The 19473-nt window shown below is 51.2% G+C and overlaps 1 protein-coding gene across 16 annotated transcripts in view; it reads left to right on the forward strand.

Moving 5' to 3' along the window:
- The window catches only part of PTPRU (protein tyrosine phosphatase receptor type U), a 320906-nt gene extending 302372 nt beyond the window's left edge, over nucleotides 1-18534 (forward strand). For 13 of the 16 annotated variants that reach the window (XM_073317468.1, XM_073317476.1, XM_073317471.1 and 10 more), the window contains 3 exons: nucleotides 4485-4642; nucleotides 7163-7298; nucleotides 16774-18534. In XM_073317468.1, coding sequence (XP_073173569.1) covers nucleotides 4485-4642; nucleotides 7163-7298; nucleotides 16774-16836 — 357 coding nt within the window. In that variant the 3' untranslated portion in view covers nucleotides 16837-18534. Of the gene's footprint in view, nucleotides 1-4484; nucleotides 4643-7162; nucleotides 7299-8496; nucleotides 9305-16773 lie in introns of those variants that run through there. The other 3 variants (XM_073317470.1, XM_073317481.1, XM_073317474.1) reach the window with 2 other exon arrangements.
- The last annotated feature ends 939 nt before the right edge of the window (nucleotides 18535-19473 follow it).

The following is a 19473-nucleotide window of genomic DNA, read 5'->3' on the forward strand; positions in this document are numbered from 1 at the left end:
TCTGGAGTCTGATACGTGAAAGAGCTGTTGGCCAGCACGGAGTTTCCCTTTCTGGCGGTCAGGAGGGAGTTTTTCACTCCACGTGCGTTGCTCCTTGGATTGGGTACACACTGTGTGTGTGTGGGGGGGGAGGGGTTCTCCAAGGAAGGGATTTTACCTCAACAAAGGTTCAGAACTAATCTAGAGTAGACATGGCAGAGCTGGCATCACATGCCCAGGCACTATGCTGATTGGCGCACCAGAGTCAGACAGAAGAGGTCAGTGGATGGACAGGCAGAAGACCCTGTGGCTGCTACTAAGGGAAGCATTGTTGCTTAGTGGATAAGGTGGGACTCACGAGGTCCGAGTTCTGCTCCTGGCTCTCCACTGGCCTGCTGGGGGACTTTAGGTAAGTCACGTCACAGCCCTGTGCCTCAGTTTCCCCTTCTGCAAAATGGGGATAATAATGCTGACCTCCTTTGTAAAGTGCTTTGAGATCTTCTGATGTAAAGCGCTAGGTGAGAGCCAGATATACTTATCATAGACCTACATAGAGCAAGATTTACCTATGGCTACATTAAAATTCGTGATGGGGGAACTACCAGGATTTAGGATGAACCTTCCCCTGTGTGGAGATTATTCCATAATTGCGCATTATGTGGTTTCTTGCACTTTCCTCCAAAGCGTCTAGTACTGGCCATGGCTGGAGACAGGCTAGTGCGTTAAATGGCCGTAGGATCAATCTGGTCTGGCAGTTCATAGGAGAACTGAGCAGGACCTTTGACCACACTTCAGAATGGATCCTAACCCTTTTAATTTTTGCCACCTGAAGACATTTGCTCCCCTTTTTCCCCCTCTCCTCAATATTTTTCCCTTTCCCCCCTTACATTTCGGGAATCCACCTGGAAGTGGAAAGGTTGAGATCCTGTAAGGAGGCCTGTTCTGGCCAGATTTCTGTCCTAAATCTCAGACCCAAGAAGTCTGGATAAGTTTCAGGGAAGCATCCATGCTTTCCGGAGCATGTCTGAATGGAATCATTTAGAGGTCTGCCCGTCGCTAGCACTTAACAATGGTTTGGAGCAAGCCCAGACCTCATTTAGCCTCTAACTTTAATGTCAGAGCCGAGCCTGCCTGACGGGCTTGGGTGCTTCAGTTGCATTTTGATTTCTCCGCTTGCTGTCCTGCATAACTGAATCAGCACAGAGACAGCCCCTGACCCTCAGACTCCTTCCTTTGCTGTAGCCCCAGGGGCTATTTTTAATGGGTACCATATGCCAGCAAAATGTCCACTCCCCACCAGCACCTGTCTGGCAGGTGACTTCCAGAATAACTGCAGGCAGGTCATTAGCAGTGAAAACTGACCAGCGAGGGAAGGTAAATGGCATGTGTGATGGGTTCCCCCCAGGTTGCCACCTGGAACTGGGGTACCACTGAGCCCTCTGACCTACCAGCCTGGGCTTCCTCTCACACTGTGCTGCTGTGACAAGTTGCAAAGCCCTCCAAGCTTGCACTTTCCCTAGCATTCACATGGGTGAGGACACACCGAGCTGCAGTCACATGTGGACTCTCTAACTGCCAGCCTGCCAGCCTCGGACCCCAGAGCAGTAGTGTCCTTCCCTGGTCCAATCTGGCCAGTATATGGGTGTAACACCGGGTCCGCCTCTCCCTTGATGTGAAGAGGACCATGCACACTTGTGGTAACCAAGCTGAGATTTTCCCCAGGCTCCTTAGTCAAATGCACACTGGTTTGGATTAAAACATAAAATAAGTTTATTAACTAAAAAAGGATAGATTTTAAGTGATTATAAGGGATAGCAAAACAGATCAAAGCAGATTACCTAGTAAATAAACAAAACCACAAACTGATCTTAACACACTAGATAGGTAGGATATGAATTAGCAGATTCTCACCCTGAGTGATAAACAGTCTGGCAGATTCTTGAGGCACAAGCTGCCTTTGCTTTGCAGCTCGGATTTCCCAGGTTTTCATACACAGGCAAGAAATCTCTTAGCTTGGGACCATCACTTCCCCCAGTTCAGTCTTTGTTCCTCAGATGTTTCCAGGTGTGTTGTTGTAGGGAGAGTGAGGTACTCTCATGATGTCATTTCCCCCCTTTTATATCTTCTTCCCACTTTCTGGAAAGCTCTTTTGCTGTGTCAAACAGTTCCCATTGTGTAGTGCTATCTCTGAGAGGTTTCTGTTGTGCATAGTTCCTGGGGTGGCAGATGACAGAACAAGGAGCAATGGTCTCAAGTTGCAGTGGGGGAGGTCTAGGTTGGATATTAGGAAACACTATTTCACTAGGAGCGTGGTGAAGCACTGGAATGGGTTACCTAGGGCGGTGGTGGAATCTCCATCCTTAGAGGTTTTTAAGGCCTGGCTTGACAAAACCCTGGCTGGGATGATTTAGTTGGGGTTGGTCCTGCCTTGAGCAGGGGGTTGGACTAGATGACCTTCTGAGGTCTCTTCCAACCCTAATCTTCTGTGATTCTATGAATCCTTGTGCTTGTGTGCATTTCCTCAGCAAGCCACCAACATTGTTTGGCTTTTTGACTGTTGTACCTGAAGGCTGCTTGTGGGTGTTTTCACCCTCACAATGTGTTTCAGTAACACACACAGAGCCAAACTTCATAACTTCACATACGACGATAGCACATACACTCCAACGAGATATTAATGTCTAGCAGATCCAGACTTTTAGGATGATACCTCACAAGACATACTTTGTACAAAACATATCCTAATTACACGACAATGGTGAATATTGGGGTGTCAGGGTGTCACAGCGTGGAAGTCAACATCAGATCCTCTCTGGAACTTACAAGCAACCCAGGTGAATGAGGAGCTAGGATCTTCAATCCAGACAGCAGAAAGGACCTCCTGAATTGTCCCCTCTTCCCCAGATTATCTGGGATTTGGAAAGTTGTATCATGAATTAGACGAAGCTGTTTCAAACCCCGGAACTCTGCAGTCCTGCCTGGGCTGCTTTAATGGGAAAGCGTTTACACTAGAGAATCAAATCGGTCTGTGTGGCTGCTGCTGTGTGTGTCTGAGGGTGGTTGCCGGGTGCTGCTGTGTCGAGTGGGAGAGAGTGCGTGTGGCAATGCACTGTGTGAGGGTGTAGCTGTGTGTGCTGCTCCAGATAATGTTATGTCTAAAGTGTGTGTGAGAGGGGCACATGTAACTGTGAAGCTGAGCTAGGTATGGTATTGGCTGTGTATGATTGTGATGCTGCTCCGTGTGGTGTGTGTGATACTGGGACCCATGTGCGTGGGTATGCTTGTGAGGGGGGGTATATGTGTGTGAACGTGAAGCTGCTCACAGTGTGATAGGAGAATGAGAGTCAGTTCTTAGTGGGCTAAATTATCCTCTCCTGGCCGTTGGTGTAAATCCCGAAGTCAGTGGTGTTGTTTCAGCTTCACATCTGTGTAAGAGGGAGCAGAATTGGGCCCTGTGTGTACATCAGCAGGAGCAAAGCGAGCCCTGCGCACCGTGCGTTGATCTGATTTTGCCAAGCACTGTGCCGTCCTTTGGGAGGTAAACGTGAGATCAGCCTGTACTGCCGTATTGCAGGGCGCTGGGAGTCGGAATTCTCTGGCCCCACTGATTTTAGAATTAAGAGCAGGTGCCTGCTTCCATCCCACCTGGGTATCTAGGATCCTAGCCCGAGAGATCCAGTGCTGTTTGCTGGGAATCCAACAACCTGCCTTAGATTTCTCTCTCCCTTCCCTTTCACCCGCCCGCCTCAACTCCCCACACAGTTGTGGCTGAAAACAGCAATCCCAAATGGAGCGCTGGGCCTGGTGTTTCATTGCACAAGCCAGGCTTCATTCCCAGAATATTTTCATCTTCCGAGTCAGAACTGAGCCCCACATCCATCTGGCTAAAGCCCAGGCTTACTTAGCTTTGTGCATATAAATCCATCTTCTCCCAGAGCCTTCTAACTGCATTAGGTTGCAAAGCTAACTAGATTACTAGGGTATTAAAGAGCATTCTTACCATTCTCCGCCCCCTGGCTGGATGGCCTTGTTTCAAGAGGTTTGCAGTGAACAAAGCATGAATAAGTGTAGGTGCTCCCAGCCAAGTACACGGCAGGACTGAGGTGCATTATGTGGGGAGTCCAGGATGGGGCTAGCGGCGGGGCTACAGGTTAGGTTGAGGTGCATTGGCATTGCAGGGAGCCCAGGACAGGGATAGCAAGGGGTGGTACAGATTAGGTTGAGGTGCATTGTCAGAGCTGCATTTGTGTTTGGTGGGTTGTGACTGGAATGGCCAGGGCAGTGCAAATCAGGGTTGAGATACACTAGGAGAGGTGCTGGGGAGATGACTGAATAGCAAGAGATTCGGGAAGGGTGGGTAGATGGACACTTGCCTATGCGCTGCCCATGTGAAGCCTCCCTTCCACAAGCATTAACAAGTCCTGAGTCGCCCCTTGCCCCCACCAGACCCTCCAGCAGGACATCTAGGAGGGGGCCATACTCACACACTAATGGGCCTCTTCTAGTTGCAGGAAGGGCACCTGATGGTCCGGCATTTCCAGTACCTGAGGTGGTCAGCGTACAGGGACACGCCAGACTCCAAGAAGTCGTTCCTGCACCTGCTGGCCCAAGTGGAGAAGTGGCAGGAGGAGAGCGGCAATGGGAGGACAATCGTGCACTGCTTGTGAGTAGCCCCCAGAGAACAACAGCCTGCTCACCTGGGCTGGTGGCCAGCGGCTCCCGCCAGCCCACGTGCCCAAAGGGCTAGAGGGGAGCGACCCCCATCAGCCCACCAGCGCTTAGTGCTGCCCAAGGGCCCTCCTGGGCGTGAAGTCTGTATTTAAGCAAGCCACCGTTGATGCAGTTCTGTGCACGTGCAGCGCCAAGCAGGGACCTGGCAGCTGCCATCTTGGATTTCCTCTGATCCCTGTGGTGAGTTTTGAGGCATTTAAAAACACTTGCCCAAAGCTCTGACCTCACTGGGCTAGGAGCTCAGCTGGTGGAAATCGGTGTCAATCCGTTGAGCTCAGTGGACACCAGCTGAGGTCCAGGCCCGCTGCACCCAGAGTGGAAGCTGCTCCCGTCACTGTGGGGTTGAGCAGCAATCCCAGCTGCTGCGCAGGGTCCCGGGAGCCTGCCGGGCTTTTCAGGAGAAGGGGATGCAGGCAGCAGCTGAGTGATTGCAGTGATGTGCTCTCCAGCAGGGCTGGTTACTGAGCTCGCACTCTATGAGTGCTCTCAACCGTCCTCCATCCATTTGCACGCACACAGACACTGGGCATAATGAGTTTTCAAATCGACAGGGACAGCAGGCAAGCTTTTAATCAAAAATTAATTACAACCTCATCCGTCTTCATTAACCTAAGTATAATTTGAGAGCGTCCTTTGTAAAATACGGCTCTCCGCCCCCTCAGAGCCCTGAGGAGATGAAGACCGGGAGGTAAGAGAGGGAGCAAGGCAAGGAGGAGGGTGTGGAGGCTCATAAATCAGAGGCCGGTGTCTCTGGCAAGGCTGATGCGTTTGCAGGGGGAGGAAGGGTGTACCCAGTAGCTTTTGGCGCTAAGCAGAACGATGGGACGTGAGCGATACACTTGGTTCTGAGGGCAGCCGCTACCCCAAATAGACATCACAGATAAAGCGGGGGAAGAACAGGATCATCCACCCCATTTTACACAGGGGGACCGGAGACATGGAGAGAGAAAGGAACATGCCCCAGTTACATAGGAAGTTGTGGCAGAGCCAGAAATTGAACCCAGTGCTCTGAGTCCAGCCCGATGAGCTGCAAGACCCCAGCCGTTCTCGTTGTAGTGCCTCTGACGAGTCTTGGTGTGTGGGGCCACAGCCTTGGAATGGTTGGAACGGGGCCACAGCCTTGGAATGGTTGGAACGGGGCCACAGCGGGCCTGGTTGTCCCCCCACATTTGAACCAGTTTGCTCAGTTCGGAGTTAGAAGAATGTCATTATCACAGTGGGGCGGTGTCAGGTCACAGCTTTGCTTTGTGAGAGGTTCAGTCAGGCCCGACCTGGCAGAGGGAAAACCAAGACCACCATCCATGAGTTCTAGGGAGCAGGCCCAGCCAGGAAACGCGCAGTGTGAACAGCTCCTGGAAGAAACCACCCTCAAATTCATTCCGATATGCCAGAGACAGCAAAGTGAGGTCCCTCGTCTCAATGAGAGGCTCCTACCACAGATCCCAGGGGTCTCCCACTGCTAACCCCCTGCCAGAATGAAAATTCCTAGCCCTTGTCTTCCATCTGAGTCAGGTTCTGATCATGACGATACTTGGCCTCGCTCACCAGAGCTACTTAACTTCCTTAACAGGCCCATGGCAGGGAGAACAGGAGGATGATGAGGCAGGATGGTCCATGGTTATAGTGCTGGCCTGGGTTCAACTCCCTGCTATACCCCAGACTTGGTAAAGTCACTTAGTCTCTGTGCCTCCGTTTCCCATCCCCTGGGGATAACAGCACCATCCTACCTCATAGGAGGCATCCTGAGGATTCAGACATTAAAGATTATGAGGGGCTCAGACACTGTGGTAATTTGGAAACAAGGTCAGCAGGCCTGAAGGAAGGTTCATGCCTCTGAAGTTGCCAGGACTACTCTTCATACCTTTTATTAAACTAGCTACAACCCTGGCTACCCACCAGCCCTCTGGTACAGGAGCCTATTGCATCGTTTGGTCCGTAGCTCAGCAATTTCATCCTTTGGAGTTCCGGGGTGTCCGGCCGGTCCTGGCGACGTGTGGCTCTAATGAATCCGTTTGCTCCCTGACTTGCTTCTCCAACTCTTCACTCGGACAGTAGCTCGTCTTTTATTACTGAAAAGGGGAAGGTATTATCTGCTGCAGCAAGTGCTGGTGCACACCTGGGTGCCTGCAACTAGTCACCCTGAATGGACCTGGCCTGATTTTCAGAGGGATTGCATGCTGGCAGCTCTCGCTGCGATCTGAATATCAAGCCACTTCTCAAGGCCCCCAAGTTGAAAGCACTGGCATTTGCCTCTCCATGCCCCACTTCCTACCTCCCAGTATCACGGAGCTTAATTCACTAAAGCAGATCCTCAGGAGAAAGGCACCAGAGAAAGGGGCCAGCCATTGCAGCTGGTTTGCTGTTTAGTGAGGCTGTTCTTGGGGCAACTACTCTGTGGGTCTCCTTGTGCGCTGGCTCTCCACTGACTGACTCCGTGTATGTCTCCCTCTAGGAATGGGGGTGGTCGGAGCGGCACATTCTGTGCCTCTACCATGATCCTGGAGATGATCAAGTGTCACAACTTGGTGGATGTTTTCTATGCTGCAAAGACCCTCCGCAACTACAAGCCAAATATGGTCGAGACCTTGGTAAGTGCTGAACGACGCCCCCCACATCTCCTGTCCCTTCTGCCTGCCTCCCGCTTGACCTGCTGCTGTGTATCAGAAAGTCCTGCTGTGTGTCAAGGCACACTGGGACCCAGTTAATCCAGCCTGGACCGGGGAGCCAGGAGGCACAAACACCAAGCCAGCGTGGATGTATTTGTCTCAGCCTGGCACCTCTTTCCCCTGCCCCAGCCACTTGCTGAACGTGACTTGGGTGCGTCCCAGAGTCTGAGGCAATGACCTCGTAGTATCATTGCTGGGCTCGTCCCCTGAATAACAAAGGGGTGGTGGTTTGTAGTTAATTCACTAGGTATGATTCCAGCTGTTCCTGCGGGTTAGGAGCAGTAGGGGTCCTGGCTGAGGAGCAAAGTGGGGCAGCCCTGTGGAGCATTTTCTGGTCTCAGGCTCCCTGCCAAGCCCCGTGGTCCGCTGGTCTCCTTGTTCTGATGGCATTTGCCTGTTGCGCACACTGTCAGATGGACACCATGTGCAACTGGTGGTTTCAGCAGAGTTTCCCCATGGGTTAGTTTATACCCTAAACTCAGGGAGTGCAGATCTACGTGAACGGAGACTGGAGAATGAGCTGGGAGGCCCCTAGGGCTGAGCCTGCTGCGTCTGGCACTGCTCTGCGTTGGAGTTGCCATACCAGAGCAGACCTGTCACCCACCCAGTGTGGCGACCTGATCCTCACAGTGGGGCCAGTGGTGACTGCACCCCTCCACCCTGCTCCCACGCCATTGTGCGCAGGATGATGGTGATTAACAAGGACGTCGTCCCACATGATCCCACCTGCAGTGCTCCAATGAGAGCCACACCCATGAAGGCCTTGCTGTGACAGATCCACATAGGACACTGGGGCTCAGTTCTCTGCCCACCCATCTCCTGGGCGGGATACGAGGGACTCCTCTACACTTCAGTGGGAAGAGTCACTCACATCCTGCCAGGGACAACAGGGCCTGCAGTGGGTTGCGTTTGCCTGTGGTGGCCTTGCCTTTTCTATCTCCGAGCACCAGAACCCATTGCGTACACACCACATGCTAAAGACAACCTAACTACTCCTGTGTAGGAACAAAAGAAATCCTAACAATGATTTAGGCCCATTACTAGATGGAGATGGTAAAACTGTTAATCATGATGCAGAAAAGGCAGATGTGTTCAGTAAATATTTCTGTTCTGTATTCAGAAAGAAGCATGTTGATGTGTTTTTGGCACATGAAAATGATGTCTCGGGGAGGAGAATGATTTCCAGTCCATTGGTAACCAAGAAGGATGTTGAAAGACATCTGCTAGGGATAAACATTTTTAAAGAAGCAGGCTTGGATAACTTTCACCCAAGAGTCCTAAAAGAGTTGGATCAGGAGATATCTGATGTTAATTTTAAATAAGTCTGGGAATACCGGGGAAGCTCCAGAAACCTGGAAGAGTGCTAATGTGCCAATATTCAAAACGAGCAAATGGAATGACCCGGATAGCTGTAGACTGACTAGCTTGACATCAGTCCCAGGCAAAATAATGGAAAAATTGATACGGGATTCAGTTAATAAAGAATTAAAGGAGAGGAATATAATTAATACCAGCCAATATGGTTTTATGGAAAATAGGTCTTGGTTTCATTCTTTGAGGTGATTATGAGTTTGATTGATGAAGGTAACTGCATAGATGTAATGTACTTAGACTCTTATATGGCCTTTGACTTACTCTAGAATCATAGAATATCAGGGTTGGAAGGGACCTCAGGAGGTCATCTAGTCTAACCGCCTGCTCAAAGTAGGACCAATCTCCAATTTTTGCCCCAGATCCCTAAATGGCCCCCTCAAGGATTGAACTCACAACCCTGGGTTTAACAGGCCAATGCTCAAACCACTGAGGTAGCCCTCCCCCCACATTGATGTTCTGATTGAAAAATTAGCACTATCCAATGTCAATAAAGCATATGTTAAATGGAGTAAGAACTGGCTAATTGACAGATCTCAAGATGTAGCTGTCAGTGGGGAGTGATCAAGCGAAATCACTGCTGATAAAATTTGCGGATGATGCAAAGATAAGCAGCGCAATAAGCAAAGTTGAGGACAGGCAGTCCTACAGAGCGATCTGAATTGCTTGGTAAACTGGGCCTGTTCAAACAAAATGTGTTTTAATTCAGCCAGATGTAAAGTTGGCCATCTGGAACAAGGAACACCAGCTGCACCTACAGAATGGGTGGCTGTATCCGAAAAGCAGTGACTGCAAAGGGTTGAGGGGGTCATAAGTAACTCACCGTGAGCTCTCAGTGCAATGCTGTGGCAAAAAAGGCTGATGCGATCCTTGGACGTGTAGGAGTAGGGCAGTGATTTTATATCTGCACATGGCATTGGCAACTCCGATGCTGGAAACTGCATACATTTCTAGTGTCCACAGTTTTAAAAGGGTGTGGAAAATTTGAAGGGGGGAGTGCAAAAAAGAGCCACCAAAATGATTTGAGGTCTGGAAAAATGCCTGACAGTGAGAGCTCAACCTGTTTAGTTTATCAAAGAGAAGATTGAGAGGGGACTTTACCGCATATCAGGACCTTCTCAGGGAGCAAATACCAATATTACAGGGCTCGTTAATCTAGCCGAGAAGGGCAGAACAAGAACCAATGGGTGGAAACTGAAGCCAGACAAATTCCATTTAGAAGTAAGGTACAATTTTTTTAACAGTGAGGGTGATCAACCACTGGCACAGACTCCCAAAGGAAGTGGTGGATTCTCCATCGTTTGATGTCTGCAAATCAAGACCCGATGCCTTTCTGGAAGATGCTTTAGCCAAACCCAAGTGATTGGGCTCAACGCAGGGGTAGATGGGTGAAATGGAGTGGCCTTTTCAATACAGGAGGTCAGACTAGATGTTCTTATGGTCCCTTCTGGCCTTCAACCCTAAGAACTTTGTTGTTGGCATTGGGCTACAACTCACACAACAACCAGGCTTCACCATAGCTCTTCCCCTCTCCAGCCTGACCATTGGTCTCTTTCCAGATCTCTCCTGTGCCCTTTGTGGATCCTTTTTTTCTGCCAGTCTGTGGTGTGGCTGGGCGGCAGGCAGAGGCCTCCCTTCTGCCGTCCAGTCCTCAGCAGACATTGCTGAGAGTGCCGTGTGACCTGAGCAGGCTGGGTGAAGGTGGGGTGGAGTAAGACGAGCAGCACGTGGCCATGGGGTTTTGTGCCCTTGACATCCATATCCCACTGTCTGGGCTCTCATACAAAGCCATGCAGGATGTATTACCCTGGGAGGTGGTGCAGGTATGTACCACATACACACCTGGGGCCTTTCCCCTGCTGGAATCCTTAGCTCCGAATTCTGTGACGGGGATCAGCTTGGTGGGTTTAAAGCTGCTCTAAGGAGGGCACTGGTGGTTTCGGTGTGACTGGCTGTAGGTTAGGAGGGGAACACTTCACAGAGCACATCCCTGTGGGCCCTAGTGGGCGGGCGAGGTGGCAAAGCATCTCTGCGCATTGCCCCTGCCCTCAGCACCAACTCCGCAGTTCCCATTGGCCGGGAACTATGGCCAATGGGAGCTTTGGGGGTGGTGCCTGCAAGGAGAGGCAGTGCGCGGAACCCCCTGTCCTCCCCAGGGGCCATAGGTATGTGCCGGCCATTTTTGGGAGCAGCGCGGGGCCAGGGCAGGCAGGGAGTCTGCCTTAGCCCCACTGCACCGTCAACCAGGAGCCACCCGAGGTAAGCACCTCCTGGCCAGAGCCCTCACTCCTTTCCACACCCCAACCCTCTGCCCCAGTCCTGAGCCCCATCCCACAGCCAGCACCCCAAACCCCCTCCTGCACCCCAATCCCCTGCCCCAGCCCTGAGTCCCCTCCTGCACCCAAACTCCCTCCCAGAGCCCGCACCCCCTCCTACACCCCAACCCCCAGCCCAGAGCCCCCTCGTGCACCCCAACCCCCTTCCCCAGGCTCAGCCCCCACCCATACTCCAAAGCCCGCACCCTAACCCCCTGCCCCAGCCCGGTGAAAGCAAGTGAGGGTGGGGGAGAGTGAGTGATGGAAGGAGGGGAAATGGAGTGACCGGGGTGGGGCCTCGGAGAAGGTGCAGGGATGGGTCCTTGGTGCAGGGGCGGGGCAAGGGAGTTTGGGTTTGTGTGATTAGACAGTTGGCAACCTTAGCAACCAGAGATGTGGCTTTGGCCCATGTAGACATACCCGAGCTAGCTCCAGTCACAACAGCAGTGAAGCTGCGGCCGTGGGGGTTAGCCACTCCAGTACGTATCCAGGGTCCCAGGCAGACTTGTCCAGGTCCCGTGCTGCTGCAGCCTCACTGCTGTTATTGGCACTAGCCAGCTCCAAGACGGCTTGGGTGTGTCTACACGGGCTGTGGCCACACCTCTGGCCACAGCAGAGTAGACACCCTTGAGCTAGCACTCGGCCATGATTTGCTTGTCTCTAGCCAGTCCCCTCAGTTTCTCACCTTCACCGTACCCGGTTCACTACAGAGTAAAGAGCAGCCAAGGTAAGTCTTGTCCTCCACAACAACTGCATTCTTGGAGGTTTTCTTTGGCCCTGTTGAATTGCAGGCCATTGGTCCAGTTTTAAGCAAGAGAGTCCTGTTTTTAAATGGTTTGCCCTTGTCTGGTACTGTTATAAAACCAGATGTGTGTTTGTTCAGTGTTAGACATGGAGGATGCCATTTTGAAGAGTGCATTGCATGCCCCACCAGCGTGACCTTGCTGCAAGGGTCGAAAAGGGTACTGACCGGGCCATTAAAAGTCCGGTCAGCGGGGGCCCAGGACTAAGGCAGGCTCCTTACCTGCCCTAGCTCCGTGTGGTTCTCGGAAGCGGCCGCCAGGTCCCTGTGGCCCCTAGATGCATGGGTGGCCAGGGAGGCTCCATGCCCTGCCCCCGCCCTGAGGGCCAGCTCCGCAGCTCTCATTGGCCGGGAACCTGCGGGCGCGAGGGCAGCACGCGGAGCCTCCCTGGCCACCCATGCGCCTAGGGTCTGCAGGGACTTGGGAGCTGCGGTAAGTGCCACCAGGACCCCGCACCCCCTCCCACACCCCAACCTCCTGCCCCAGCCCAGAGCCCCCTCCTGCACCCCAGATCCCTCATCCCGGGCCCCACCCCAGAGCCCGCACCCCCAGCCTGGAGCCCCTCCCACACCCAAACTCCCTCCCAGAGCCTGCACCCCCCCACACACCCCAACCCCCTGCCCCAGCCCAGAGCCCCCTCCTGCACCCCAGATCCCTCATCCCTGGCCCCAGCCCAGAGCCCACAGCCCCAGCCAGAACCGCACCCCCTCCAAACCCTCGGCCCCAGCCCGGAGCCCCCTCCTGCATCCTAAACCCCTCATCCCCAGCCCCACCCAGAGCCTGCACCCCCAGCTGGAGTCCTCACCCCCCGCCTCACCCCAACCCCCTACCCCAGCCAGAGCCCTCTCCCACACCCCAAACCCCTCATCCCCGGCCTTACCCCCCTCCTGCACCCCAATCCCCTGCCCCAGCCTGGTGAAAGTGAGTGAGGATGGGGGAAATTGAGCGAGCAGGGGCAGGGCCTCAGGGAAGGGGTGTTCGGTTTTGTGCCATTAGACAGTTGCCAACCTACCTACAGCTGGTTGGGGTGAGAGCTACATAGGGGTCAAGCTGGGGGTTTTATCACTTTGTGAGAGGAATCCAAGTGGTTCGTTGTGTTTTTCAAAGCAAGGTGGCTAGCGTGTTTGCATTGCCTGGATTATAAAATCCCTTGCTTTAAAACTGAAATGGCTTTGGGAGGGATGTGCTTTGCATTAGGAATTAAACCATGATTGGGCGGGGGGAGAATAAGTAATAAAAAGGTGCAGTTGACAGGCATGAAGTCGTCAAGCCCATTGGGCTAAATTGCAAAGGTATTACCAAAAAGCAGCATTTCGGATCAGAACACAATCTTTTCCCAGCCTTAAATGAACCTGAAATGTCTACTCCAGGAAACTGAATCTCATGGAGCCACTGTGGGCCAGATCTCCCACTGGGGTAAATGGGGGTAGCCTCTCTGAAGTCAGGGGGTCTGCTCCACTTCAGACCAGCTGCGGATCCTGGTGGGCCTTCCCCCCCGCCCCCCCCGCTGGCTGCCTGTGGGGGTTTATTTTTACATTATTATAAAAGGAAACAATCCCTTTCCTTAATCCAAAAGCATTCTGTGGTTTTAATCTCTGTGGCTGCCTCCTCTCTTTGATTTCCTTCCCCTAGACCCCCCTCCCTCTCAAGGAGGGAGGAATAGCTCAGTGGTTTGAGCATTGGCCTGCTAAACCCAGGGTTGTGAGTTCAATCCTTGAGGGGGCCATTTAGGGATTTGGGCCAAAAATTGGGGGTTGGTCCTGCTTTGAGCAGGGGGTTGGACTAGATGACCTCCTGAGGTTCCTTCCAACCCTGAAAGTCTATGATTCTAAGACCCCCCCATACCTGGGCCAGCTTAGTGGTACCCACCCCTCCACACGGCTAATTTAATTCTTTTTGTAGGCCCACTGATGCTTCCCATAGAGCTCACTGGTGGATTCTGCTTTAGAAGCACTTAGCACTCTCACATAAAGAAAAGGAGGACTTGTGGCACCTTAGAGACTAACCAATTTATTTGAGCATGAGCTTTCGTGAGCTACAGCTCACTTCATCTGATGCATACCGTGGAAACTGCAGCAGACTTTATATACATACAGAGATCATAAAACAATACCTCCTCCCACCCCACTGTCCTGCCGGTAATAGCTTATCTAAAGTGATCATCAAGTTGGGCCATTTCCAGCACAAATCCAGGTTTTCTCACCCTCCACCCCCCCACACACAAACTCACTCTCCTGCTGGTAATAGCCCATCCAAAGTGACAACTCTCTACACAATGTGCATGATAATCAAGGTGGGCCATTTCCTGCACAAATCCAGGTTCTCTCACCCCCCTCCAAAAAACACACACACAAACTCACTCTCCTACTGGTAATAGCTCATCCAAAGATAGATAGATAGATTTCCTGTGCATGGGATTTTGTGTCCCCTCCTGTCTTTGTGTTTGCAAAGGAAATTGCATGCAAACAGGATCCTCGTTGCTCTGAGAGCATCCCGAGGCTCATCCCCCTCCCGAAGTCACAGCTATCATCTGCTTGTGATGTATTGCGTCCAGTTTTGGTCCCCCCACTACAGAAGGGATGTGGACAAATTGGAGAGAGTCCAGCGGAGGGCAACAAAAAGTATTAGGGGGCCGGGATATATGACTTACGAGGAGAGACTGAGGGAACTGGGGTTATTTAGTCTGCAGAAGAGAAGAGTGAGAGGGGATTTGATAGCAGCCTTCAAATACCTGAAGGGGGGCTCCAAAGAGGATGGAGCTCGGCTGTTCTCAGTGGTGGCAGATGACAGAACAAGAGTAATGGTCTCAAGTTGCAGTGGGGGAGGTTTAGGTTGGATATTAGGAAAAACTATTTCACTAGGAGGGTGGTGAAGCACTGGAATGGGTTACCTAGGGAGGTGGTGGAATCTCCGTCCTTAGAGGTTTTTAAGGCCCAGCTTGACAAAGCCCTGGCTGGGATGATTTAGTTGGGGTTGGTCCTGTTTTGAGCAGGGGGTTGAACTAGATGACCTCCTGAGGTCCCTTCCAACCCTGATACTCTATGATTCTATGATTCAAGCTCTGACGCCCTCTGATTGAGTGATGAGTCCCTAATGGGGTTGGGAACCAGAGAAGTCGATGGACACATGCTCTGCTAGCGGAAAAAGGGCTCGTTCTGTTAAAGGCACCAGGGCTGCTCTATCGCCATGGGTTGATGCCTTACTTGGCGCATTCATGCACGACCGTGCTCTTAGAGTGCAAGATGTCCAGGGCAGAATGATACTTGTAAACTTTAGGGCCTAGCTAAATAAATATATACAAATCCTCCCATTCAGAGGAACTCATTATTTTTAGCCCTTCCTCTAATGGGAAAATAAGATCCTGTATATCTTCTAAATATAGAAAAATCAATGCACAGGGTAGCAATTCTAGCCAGGGGAAATTTTCACACAGGACCTAAGTCGTGGCCACAAAATATATGCAGACAAGGGTACTTTAATTGCTCCCACTAAACCCAGACTGGTGCAGGCAACAATTAACTGTACCTGTACCAAGGGAGCTGTAATGACTCAGCTGTGCTCACGGTGCAGGCATCCAAGCCATTGCACTGAGAGGAAGGTTGTAAGTCTTTGCTGTAGGGAGCAGTTTGTTTCAGGCTCACTTCCTTGAATGTGAACGGTAAGACTCCCCAACGCCAGTTTTCCAGGATCGGGCCCTTAAGCTGCCTTAGTGGGGCTTATATATGCACCCATCCGTTGGCACATGCAGTCACCTGCTTTGTACATGGAAGGGTGGGCTCAGATGTGTAGCAGATGCAGCAGAGACCCCCGCGCCTGGCTGACCTAGTGTCTCGTCCTGTCTCAGGTGGGGGCTGCCATTGACACTAATGAGAAACCAATTCCATGTGGCAACATGGCCCCCCCACAATTGGCATTAATTGGCTCCCTTGTTGGCAGTCTTGGTGGGGAGGCTGAGAAATGAATGGACTGAGGAGACTGAATTCGCCTTTCTTCCCTAGATATAGGTCTTCTGAGTCAGGGTTAAGCTGCATTGATCAGATTATTTGTAGGATGCTTGTGCTTCCATTGCCCAGGCTGGATAATCCAGGACCTTAGTCCCCAGGTCTGTCCCCAGGCACCTTTTACCAGTTTCAAATGCATTTATTTTTTCATGAACAGGTAATGTTCAGGGGGGCTGGAACAATTTGCATAGTGGGGTGCTGAGAAGCTTGAACCAAACTGTAACCCCTGTATATGATGGAAACCCCTTCAAGCCAGAGGGTGCAGAAGCACCCCCAGCACCCCTAGGTCCAGCACCTATAGTAATGTTACGAGAGTGTTCCCCAAAAGCACTATCTAGATCTATGTAGGTAGGTAGTTCATAGCTGAGAGCGCACAGCATACGCAGAGCTGGTTGGAAAGGCTCGGAAGGAATGTTTTCCCATTGGAAAATACCAGTTTTGTCAAACATGAAATGTTTTGTGGAAATGTGTCACCAATGATGAACATTCTTTGGGGAAGAAAAATGGAAAAAAGCATTTCTATAAGGTTGAAGTATCACGTTTGAACCTATTGAAAACAGAACATTTTGATTCTCCATTTTGAATTGACCTTTCATTTAATTTTTTAAGTAATATAATAGAATTAATTAATGGGGAAAAGTCAAAATTGGAACAGAAGATTTCGATAGACCTGAAGCATTTTTTTCCCCAAAATTTCATTTTGCAGGAAATTTAGAAATTTCTTGTTTTCCTTCTATTTTGGAGCCACAGAAATTTCAAAATTGTGAAACTGCAAAGTCTGGTTCCTGCTCTGCTCTATTCATAGGCTTCTAAGACCAATAAAACCTCTTGCGCAGTACAAGTGGCTTATGCTGGGCAGCTCTTTACTTCAGCTCTTCACGCATTTCTTTTTTTCTTCTTCTTAAAGGAGCAGTATCATTTCTGCTACGACATAGCACTGGAATACCTGGAATCACTGGAGACAAGATAGCATCGTGCCCGGAAGATGGAAAGCAAATGTCTGTTTAGGGTTCACGCCAAACATGCATTTTGCACTCAGACTTTGAGCTAGTGCAACTGGCGAGAGGGGGAAAAATAATAATGGTCAGAATCAAAAAAATACAATAATGAAAAACAAAAGGCAGAACGTGGGGCAATGTTGGCCATGTTAGATCTTCATCCTCCTGCTCTCCATCTCCCAGGCCCTCTTTCCACTCACATCAGGAGACAGAGCTTATACAGGTTGGTTGCCAGCACTTGCTCCATTACCACAGTGATGCCTCCATGACAGCCAGGACTGTGAAACATACAAGGGCGAGCAAGGGGACTTCACCCGTGGACACCTGTGGACACATTCAACGCACAGAGCAGATCAAGGCGAAAGAAGAGGCAAAGTGGGAAGGGAAAAAAGAGTAATTCCAGCCTGTTTCTCAGTGATGGTTACAAAGGATTTATGGAAACAACCGTAGTTGGGTTTTTTTAATTTTATTTTAAGTCTAAGCAGCTTTTCAGAGGCACCCAGAAGGTCATCTGCAGGCTTTAGCCTCTGTGGAGACACAAGCCACGTTGGAGTGAAGACACTAAAGCGAGTTGTGTCATTTCCTGTCTCCGTTGTAATCATGAGTTTGATGTTTGCTAATGGATGCCAACTTCCTGAGTGTCCTATTTTATTTGTGTGTGTTCCCAGAGCAGATGTGGGAATAGGGGAATCCAGGTTGGGTAACATTTTGCAGGGGCATAACGGCTGCTCCTGTCCAGTGTTCACACCCAGCCTAAGCTATCCTGCCAAGGTTTTCTGAAGTGGCCAAGTGATTTTGAGTGCCTCAGTCTTTTTGGGTGCCCACAACAAGGTACGTTAAAGGCATCTGATTTTCAGAGGGCTAGTTCTCAGCCCTTCCCGGAAATCCGGTCCTTTCAAGGTGTCGCAAACTGGCTGCCCAAAAGTTGAGATGACTATAATCACCTGGTCATCTTGGCCTTCTGTGTGTGTTGTTTCACGGTCTCCTGGAACCAGCCGCCTTGCCACTGGCTGCTGCCTCATTCACTGGCGACTAAGCAGGAAGGGCCCTTCGAAATGGGCTGAGTCAGTGTTGCCAGCACCAGGAGGCACGTGGGAATAGGTCTGGGGTGGGGAGCCACAGCTGGAAGCAGTGGGTGCCTCAGAAGTAAGGCCAAAATATTTCAGTCGGGACAGTCAAATACAACCATCAGGTTAGAGCCAGGTAAATCCAGGGGAACCCCACGGAGTGGCCAGATCCTGCACTCAGTTACAGCTGGTGTAAATCAGAGTAATTCCTTATGAAGCCAGTGGGCCAAAATCTACTATGGTAAATGCAGAGAAATTCCATTGCAATCGCAGCCCTGAGGCTGCAGGCAGTTACACCCCGGTAAATCTAGATCAACCCAAGTGATACTTCTAGCAAGTCCCGTTACCAGGGCAGGTTTCTCGGCTCTGAAATGGGAGCAGAATCTATCCCGGGGTGGGCAAACTATGGCCCTTGGGCCGCTTTTGGCCCATCAGATGTTCTTATGCTCTCAAGCTCCTGCTGGGAAGCAGGGTTGGGGGCTTGCCCTGCTCTGCCTGCCCGGCACTCCCCAGCCTCACAATTCCCTTGATGAGCACCATCTTCCGGCACGCAGAGCCACATTGCGCAGGCGCGACTTCACCGTGCTGTTTCCAGGATCAGAACCCCCCTGCCACCCACGCAGCAGCGTGCCCAATTCCCTCCTGGTCTCCTACGGCCCCACCCTCGAGAGCCTCAGAACTGCCCAGAAGCTAGGGTGCTTCTGCCTCTGACGGTCCCTGGTACGGCTGCCTTGGTGTCACTGCCGGCAGGGCCCTGAGGAGTCCCTGTTACCGCCCCTGTATAGTCCCACACACAATCACACCGGCGCCATACCCCTTGTCATCCTCCCACATTGGTAACATCCCTTATAGAGCCCTCCCATGCTACACCCCATAGAGTCCACCTCCCCCACTGGGCATTCATGGCCAACCATACAATTTCCATACCCAGATGCATCCCTCAGGCCAAAAAGTTTGCCCACCCCTGATCTATCCAGACCGGTAAGAATAGACTTGGGGTCTAATTCATAGGGCAGCTGGGTAGGCACGGGTGGGATCTGGAGGAGTAGCTAGCACATGGATGGCAACTGCAGCTGTCCCAGACAGCAGGGAGCTGGTGGGGAAGGGCAGAGATGAGGTGAGTTGCGGTGGGAAGGGAATCATAGAATCATAGAATAGAATAATAGAATATCAGGGTTGGAAGGGACCTCAGGAGGTCATCTAGTCCAACCCCCTGCTCAAAGCAGAACCAATCCCCAACTAAATCATCCCAGCCAGGGCTTTGTCATGACTGACCTTAAAAACTTCCAAGAAAGAAGATTCCACCACCTCCCTAAGTCACGCATTCCAGTGCTTCACCACCCTCCTAGTGAAAAAGTTTTTCCTAATATCCAACCTAAACCTCCCCCACTGCAACTTGAGACCATTACTCCTTGTTCTGTCATCTGCTACCACTGAGAACAGTCTAGAGCCATCCTCTTTGGAACCCCCTTTCAGGTAGTTGAAAGCAACTATCAAATCCCCCCTCATTCTTCTCTTTCGCAGACTAAACAATCCCAGTTC

The sequence above is a fragment of the Lepidochelys kempii genome, chromosome 19 (assembly GCF_965140265.1).
Source record: "Lepidochelys kempii isolate rLepKem1 chromosome 19, rLepKem1.hap2, whole genome shotgun sequence".
NCBI lineage: Eukaryota > Metazoa > Chordata > Testudines > Cheloniidae > Lepidochelys > Lepidochelys kempii.